An 8,181-nucleotide genomic window follows, 5' to 3' on the forward strand; every position below is an offset into this window, starting at 1 on the left:
GAATCCTATGACGACACGGAGAGACATGACATGGACTCCTATGACACGGAGATACATGACATGAACTCTAGCAGTGGGTAGAGAAAACAAAGCCCACCTCAGCTGGTATTAGGAAACAGAGGTTTACCTCCAGAGACTTGGTTCCTAGAAGAACAGCAGTAGAGTTTATGAAAATGTCTGTCTGTCTTCTAGAAAGACTACGGTCAGAAGATGGGCAGCCAATGGTGCTCAAACTCAAAGACTGGCCTCCTGGGGAAGATTTCCGGGACATGATGCCGACAAGGTTAGTAATTTCAGAGCGGGTGCCATCCTCAGAGGCTTGCGCCTGGCTGACACCAGCACAGCACACCCACAGAAGTGAATAATACCTCTTCTTCGTCTTCCCTGTAACAAGCCGAGTCATCTTTCCTGCCCTTCTTAGGTTTGAAGATCTGATGGAAAATCTTCCTCTGCCAGAATATACCAAACGAGATGGCAGGCTCAATCTGGCTTCTAGGCTACCCAGCTACTTTGTACGGCCTGATCTGGGCCCCAAGATGTACAACGCCTATGGTATGAGGGAGAGGACGGAATTGCCCTGGGGACTGCTGGTCTCATTCCATATACAGATGTGTTGGGGGCAGGTGACAGGTGCTGGGGAAAGTCATACCTGGGGGTTTTGAATTTGCTTTCTTTGTCAGTACTGACTTGTGTTACATTCATAAGCCTACATATCTATTGGATACAGTTTCCTCCTTGCTGGGCAATAGCAGTGCATACTTTTAATCCCAGCACTGGGGAGCCAAAGAAAATCTGAGTGAGTTCCAGGACAGCCAGGGCTGTTACACAGAGAAACCCTGTCTTAAAAAAAAAAAAAAAAGTCAAATTCTCCTCGATCAGATATATTCTTTGTTTTATTCTCTCACTTTGCTAAAACTAAACATTGCCAAATACCTTGCTTTCATGCCTTTATTCTGTTAAGTTCAAGAATAACCTAAAATAAAATACTGTTAAAGTTGAGTTCTAGCCGGCGTTGGTGGCACACGCCTTTAATCCCAGCACTTGGGAGGCAGAGGCAGGTGGATCTCTGTGAGTTCGAGGCCAGCCTGGTCTACGTAGCGAGTTCCAGGACAGCCTCCAAAACAATACAGAGAAACCCTGTCTCAAACAAAAAACAAAACAAAAAAAAGTTGAGTTCTATCTGAATGTTCCCAGTGCCTATATGTTTTGAATTTCAAGAAAGGGATCATTTTCAAGAAGTGGCTTGGTTTCCATGATGAGTGCTGATGCTATGTGGACTGAGCTGGAAATCAGTCTTAAACTGTATAAAGGGAGAGTGCTTTAGCTGATGCTCTTCTCTCCCCATCAATTTCCCTGCCTGCTTCCACCCTCCTCCTCCTCCCTCTGGGTGCTCACCCCTGTAGTGGGGCCCGAGCGTGGTGTCAGCCAAAGCTCTCCCCCTCCCCAGGGTGCTTTTTAAAGACTGTCCTTGAGCACACTTTCAGGGTTGACATGGGTCCTTTGGAATAGCCACCCTTACCGTTCATATTTTCCTCCCACCTTTAGGCTTGATAACAGCAGAAGACAGGAGAGTTGGCACAACGAACCTTCATTTAGACGTGTCCGATGCTGTTAATGTGATGGTGTATGTCGGGATCCCTGTCGGGGAGGGTGCTCATGATGAAGGTAGGATTTCCAGAAAATTCGCTTGCCCTAAGAAGCAGAGTGACCGATGCTTCTCTTCAGTCAGACACAGTGGCTTTTCCTTACGCTCCTTATAGGCCTCATACACATCTGTGGGTATTGCTAGACAACAGGAAATTCTAACACGGTGCTGCTTGTAAACCTTTGACAAAATTCTTGCCTTTCAAGGAATATCCAAGTGTGTACCCTGGCAAAGAAAGGCAGAGAGGACCGGGGCCATGGCACAGTGCTTAAAAGTCCACTGCCCTTGGATTCAGCTCCCAGCACCACTGCAGAAGGCTCACGCCTCCTGTCATCCAGCTCCAAGGGATTGGAACTCTCTAGGACTTGCATGCATGGGTACACGCGTAATAGACGTGTGCACACACATAAACAAATCAAAGGAAAAAATTGTGTCTATAAAATAAGAAAGGCGGTGGTGGCACACTCCTTTAGTCACATCACTCAGGAGGCAGAGGCAGGGGGGTCTCTGTGAGTTCAAGGCCAGCCTGGGCTACATAGAGAAACCAGGTCTCAAAAAATAGTGTTTGTCAAGCAAGCAAGAAGACCAGAGTTTGATTCCCATAAAAGGCTGGGAGTGGCTGTGCACATGTTAGTCCCAGCATTTGGGAGGAAGAGGCAGGTGGGCCTCTAAGAGCTTAAGGCTAGCCTGGTCTATGTAATGAATTCCAGGCCAGCCAAGGCTACATAGTGAGACTTTCCTTCCACGCAGTGAGTCCTGAACATTCTCACCAGCCCCAATATGAGTTTTGATTCTTTTTTTGTTTTGTTTTTTAAACAGGGTGTCTATGTAGAACTCCATCTGTAGGCCATGTTAGCTTCAAACTCACAGACACCCACCTGCCCCTGCCCCTGCCTCTGCCTCAATTGCTGGGGCTAAAGGTATGCTCCAGCATACCCAGCAAGTTTTGGATCTTGTTTCTCTGATATTACTCAGATAGAGAAGAACGGAGACAACCGTCCTCCCCTAGAGTTCCTGATCAGACTGCTTAGTTTGCCATCACCACTTTGTTCTTCCAGAGGTCCTCAGAACGATTGATGAGGGAGACGCTGATGAGGTGACCAAGCAGAGGATTCATGATGGAAAAGAGAAGCCAGGGGCTTTATGGCACATCTACGCGGCCAAGGATGCAGAGAAGATCCGCGAGCTGCTCAGGAAGGTATGCCTGCTGCTGGCCTGTCAGGCAGCCACCCAGGTCTCTCAGGAGAAGTCTCTTGGTGGTAAGGAACTATTTCTACAAGGCATGGTAGGGCACACCTGTAATTCCAGCACGTGAGTTCTGGTGTCAGAAAGATCACAATTAGAGGCCGAACTGGACTACATAGACCTTATCAAAATAAATAAATAAAAAAGAGTGAGGCTAGAGAAATAATGGCTCAGTGATTAAGAACACGTTTCTCTTGCAGAGGATCCAGATTCAGTTCCCATCATCCACAGAGGTTCTCAGTCATTTATAAATCTTCTAGGCTCTTTAGGCTTAAACATGCAAGCAAAACACTCATGCATATAAAATAAGTCTTTTAAGTCTGACAGTGGTGGCACACCTTAAACTCAGCACTTGGGAGGCAGAGGCAGGCGAATCTCATTGAGTTCAGAGCCAGCCTGGTCTAGTTGTTACACAGAAAAACCCTGGGGAGGGGGGCCGCAAAAAAAAAAGACTTGGAAAGATGACTCAGCAGTTAAGAGAGTTAAGAGTGCTGACTGTTCCAGAGGTCGAGTTGAATTCCCAGCAACCCTGTGGTGCCCTCTTCTAGCTGGCAGCAGTGTATGCGCAAATACAGCTCTCATGCACATATAATACATAAAGAAAACTTGACGAGACCTGGTGGTGCATACCTTTCATTCCATCAGATTTCTGTGAATTCCAGGGCAGTCAGGGCTGTCTGAAAAGACTAATACAAGAATAAATATAAAACAAAGGCTGGGTTTGTAGTTTGGTGTTAGGATGCTTACCTAGGTTGCGCTCCATCGTCAGCACTGTGGGAAAGAAAAAGAAAGAACCCGTTGGCCAAGAAAGGGGGCTGAGCTCACACTAGAACATGCTCAACAGAACAAAGAAGGGATTAACGCTCTTAGTGTGCTTAAGGGGTAATACACTCTGTGACTTCTAGGAGGCTCCTTACATCTTTTTTCCCCTTCCCGAGTGCTGGGATTAAAGACACTCTGCTGAGATCATGATTCCCCTGCCTCTGCCTCCTTCAGCAAACCCTACCAACGCAGCCACGCAGCCGGCTCATGGAGCTTCGGATTTGCCGGAGTCAATGCTTCTGTCCTTTGGGAGCCCTTGTTACATAAAGGGAACTTGAACAGTGCTATCTGAAACTTTGTAGCCATCTGAACTAGAAAGCCAGAGCCTAGACAGATGAAGGTAAAGCTTGTCTGGCATGAGGTGGTGCTGGACTGTAGGAGAGGCGGTCATGTCACCATGTCAACGCCATAGCAAACACAGTTTTAAACTTACAGACTTTAAAGACTTTCAGGTAGTGTTTTTAGAGCAGGATTGGTTGTGGATAAATGAAACTGTTTAAACTGGGGGTAAGATACTATATTTAACTCTTCCTGTTTTTGGACTTTGATTATAACTTCAGGTTGGAGAAGAGCAAGGCCAAGAGAATCCTCCTGATCATGACCCAATTCATGACCAAAGTTGGTATCTGGACCAGATCCTCCGAAAGAGACTCTTTGAGGAGTATGGCGTGCAAGGCTGGGCCATTGTGCAGTTCCTGGGCGACGCTGTCTTCATCCCTGCTGGGGCCCCGCACCAGGTGGGGTTTCCACTGGCTCAGCTCCAAACGGCAGGATTAGTCAAATGGTTGCTCTGATATCGTGACTTGTTAGTTTTTAATTTTGTTCTTGTAACTTTAAATACTTGTTTTTGTTTGTTTTAGGTAGCTTGTTTTCTGGTTTTTGTTTTGTTTGGTTAGGTTTTTATTTTGTTTTTTTCAAACCAGGTAGGCTTCAAACTCACAGAGATTTGTCTCTGTTTCCTGCACTAGGATTAAGGGTGTATACCACCACTGCTAGCCCTAAATTTTTTGTTTTGTTTTCAAGATAGTGTCTCAGTATGTAGCCCTGGCTGTCCTGGCACTCACTCTGTAAACTCAGAGATCTGCCTGCCTCTGCCTCCTGAGTGCTGAAATTAAAGGTGGGCGCCATTAAGGCCAGCTCCTAGAATTATTTAAGCAATGCAGGCTTTACAGAAATAGTGACAGTTATAGACCTGCACTATCCCAAATTCCTCATCCTGACTTCCAATCTAGTTTTCTTCCCCAAGGGAATCTTACTAATATATTAGCATTGTGTTAGATATTTTTCAAACTATTTTCTGTGAAAATACTAACATTTTTTTAATTTAAAAGTTGGTTGGATGGGGGCTATGCAGAACTTGGGTGGTTGGTTTTGAGACAGCCTGGCTCTCACTGTGAAGATCAGGCTAACCTCAAACCCAGTGGCATTTTCTTATGAGTCACTGAATCTGTAATGTCTACATTTTCCTGCTATCCTTGTCTCCTCCCAGGTTCACAATCTGTATAGTTGCATAAAAGTCGCAGAGGACTTTGTATCCCCAGAGCACGTGAAGCACTGTTTCCGCCTGACTCAAGAATTCAGGCATCTCTCCAACACTCACACGAATCACGAGGATAAACTCCAGGTAAATAGTGTCTGCTTCACTCACACTGTCGAATGCTCTCACACACCGACGACACAGTCTCCTCATTGGGTGTTTCCTGACAGAGAAGTGACTCTGGGAAACTATGTCTGGGCAATATAAAAGCTTACTTTTGGGAACAGATACCATTTCAGTTGAGTTTTTGAATTTTACTTATTGGTTTGTTTTTGTTTTGCTTTGTTTTTGAAACACTGTCTCAAGTAGCCCAAGCTGGGCTTGAACTCCCGAACCTTCTGTTTCCAAATGCTGTACAGGAATTTACTACCCACTCATCTTAATTTACGTATGTAACTCATCTAAAGCAGTGCAGTTACCACAGGTTCCAAGCCAGCCTGTGTTGTGTGTGTGGAGAGGTCTTTTAATCCACCCATTTCCAATGTTGTGATTCCCTATTTCCGTGTCCTTGGGAGTTCTTTTAGTGTTGATAAGTGAGTAGATTAAAATCCCTGGTCCGGGGAGAATACTATGGAAGGGAGGGAGAGTTCCTATTCCTTTACAGGGCTGGGGACTGGTGTGCACAGGCCGGCTGTGCACTTGGTAGGCAAGTCTTCACTACTGAGCAACGTCAGACAGAATTTACATCAGGTTCTTACTCAGTTGTCTTAGCCTGGCTTAGAGCTTGTGATCCGCCTACCTCGAGTTCAAGAGTAGCTTGAATTACAAGCCTGTGCCAACCAGCCCAGCTTAGTCAAAAAGTGGGACTCATCTTCCATCACAGTGGAAGGCAGCACAGGTGTCAGACCTGCACTTATCCAGGACCACAGTCGGTGTGTTTGACCCTACAGCCTCTCAGCAGCCCTGTCACAGTCATCCGCATTGCACGTGGACAAGCAGCCTTCTGGTGGCCAGGGAACTTGAACATGGCTCAGTAACATGCTCCGTACTCTGCAGATGGACGTTCTTACACCATGTATAATCACATTTTTTTAGAAGCAATATAGATGTGCATATGTCATACCCTGCCTCTTCCAGATCTCAACTGGTGGATTCTCTTTTTACTCTTGGTTTTTTGAGACAGGGTTTCCCTGTGTAGCTCTGGAGGCTGTCCTGGAACTCGCTCTGTAGACCAAGCTGGCCTTGAACTCACAGAGATCTGTCTGCCTCTGCCTCCTGACTGCCTGGTGTCTTTTTACTCTTTTTTTGTTTTTCGAGTCTTTTTACTCTTAATGACTTTTTAAAAAATTGTGTATCTGGGCTGGGCAGTGGTGGTGCACCTTTTCACACCTTTAATCCCAGCAGAGGCAGGCGGATCTCTGTGAGTTCGAGACCAGTCTGGTCTACAGCGGGAGTTCCAGGAAAAACCCTTTCTCAAAAAAACAAAAAAATTACATATCTGTTCATGAGTTTGTGCATGTGTGTGCAGTGCCAGTAGAGGCCAGAAGAGGGCATTGTGGAGGCAGGGAAGGAGGGGGCTGGAGAGATGGCTTGGAGGTTAAGAACATGGCCTGCTCTTCCAGAGGTCCTGAGTTAAATTCCCAGCAACCACATGGTGGCTCACAACTGTCTATAGTGGAATCTGATGCCATCTTCTGGCATAAAGTTGTACATGCAGATAGAGCACATTAAATAAATAAATATATTTCTCTTAAGAGAAGAGAAAGAAAGAAAAAAAAAAAAAAAGAAGACATTGGATCCTCTGGAGCCAGAGTTCTGGACTGTAACTCTGGTGCCAAAGGCGTTCTAGACTGTGCCCTTAACCACTGAACCCACTCTTCATTACCCTTACAGCCTTTTATAGCATCTGGGACGCAGAGATGTTTCAGGGTTAGGGACTCGTGCTAGCCACTTACGATGGTGCTCTACAGATAGAGCTCTGGGACAGCCAAGACTGTTTCACAGAAACCCTGTCTCTAAAAAACAAAACAAAAAAAAAACACATGCTGCTGTTGCAGAGATCCTGGGTTTGGTTCCCAGGGCACACAACTGCCTCTAACTCCAGTTCCAGAGCAAGCACTGGCCCATGTATGGTATCCATGCACACACGCAGGCACACAATGCAATAAAATACATATCAATAGATCTTTTAAAATAATAAATAAATGAAATAACAGCTTTGGAATCAACAAGAAGGCTCAGTAAGTAAAGGCACTTGTTGCCAAGCCTGACAACCTGGGTCTGATTCCAGGGCCCATGTGTGACGGAGAGAACTCCCACAAGTTGTCTTCCTGCACACGTGCCCTACGGCACTCAGTGTGCGCACATACGAAATGTAAGTCTACAAACAATATGATAGCAGCATGAACTCTGCTGTTACTTCCAGACCCCATCGACTATTTTGTCTTTCTGTATGGTTTTCACGGTCTGACATAGTGTATGCTTTGACTTGTTCATTGCTAGCTTGCAAAATGTAAGCATAATTAGACTTTGTGAAGGCAGAAGTTTGTTTCTTTAACAGCTTTCCGTTGTTTGTTTTTTGACTCTTTGGGGAGCCACCACCCAGCTCCCCAGTAAATCACACATGGAGACTTATTCTTTCTTATGAATGCCTGGCCCTAGCTTGACTCATTTCTAGCCAGCTTTCCTTTAATTTATCCCATCTACCTTTTGCCTTTTCTTTTCTTAACTTCTGTGTCTTCCTTCCACTCTTATTCGGTGGCTGGCCGTGCGGCTGGGTGCCTGGCCCCTCCCGTCCTCCTCTTGTTCTCTTCTCCTTTTCCCCTCCTCCTCCTCCTCTCTGCCGGCCAGCCCTGCCTCTCCTTTCTCCTGCCCTGCCCAGTCCATAGTGCATTTTTGTAAAGGCGTCTTGTGTACCCATCACAAAGCCTCCTGTTTTTGTGAAGGAAGATGTCATATGTATGCATGCAATACACGTATGTACATACACAAC

General features: G+C 45.8%; 1 protein-coding gene across 2 annotated transcripts in view; it reads left to right on the top strand.

The window, feature by feature from the left end:
- Nucleotides 1-8,181, top strand: part of Kdm3b (lysine demethylase 3B) — a 60,120-nt gene that overhangs the window by 49,735 nt on the left and 2,204 nt on the right. For both annotated transcript variants that reach the window (XM_013124409.3, XM_040758089.1), the window contains exons 18-23: nt 193-283; nt 422-552; nt 1,546-1,665; nt 2,704-2,843; nt 4,273-4,449; nt 5,202-5,336. In XM_013124409.3, coding sequence (XP_012979863.1) covers nt 193-283; nt 422-552; nt 1,546-1,665; nt 2,704-2,843; nt 4,273-4,449; nt 5,202-5,336 — 794 coding nt within the window. The remainder of the gene's footprint in view (nt 1-192; nt 284-421; nt 553-1,545; nt 1,666-2,703; nt 2,844-4,272; nt 4,450-5,201; nt 5,337-8,181) is intronic.

Source organism: Mesocricetus auratus, unplaced genomic scaffold (genome assembly GCF_017639785.1).
Source record: "Mesocricetus auratus isolate SY011 unplaced genomic scaffold, BCM_Maur_2.0 Super-Scaffold_100015, whole genome shotgun sequence".
In the NCBI taxonomy this organism is placed as follows: Eukaryota; Metazoa; Chordata; class Mammalia; order Rodentia; family Cricetidae; genus Mesocricetus; species Mesocricetus auratus.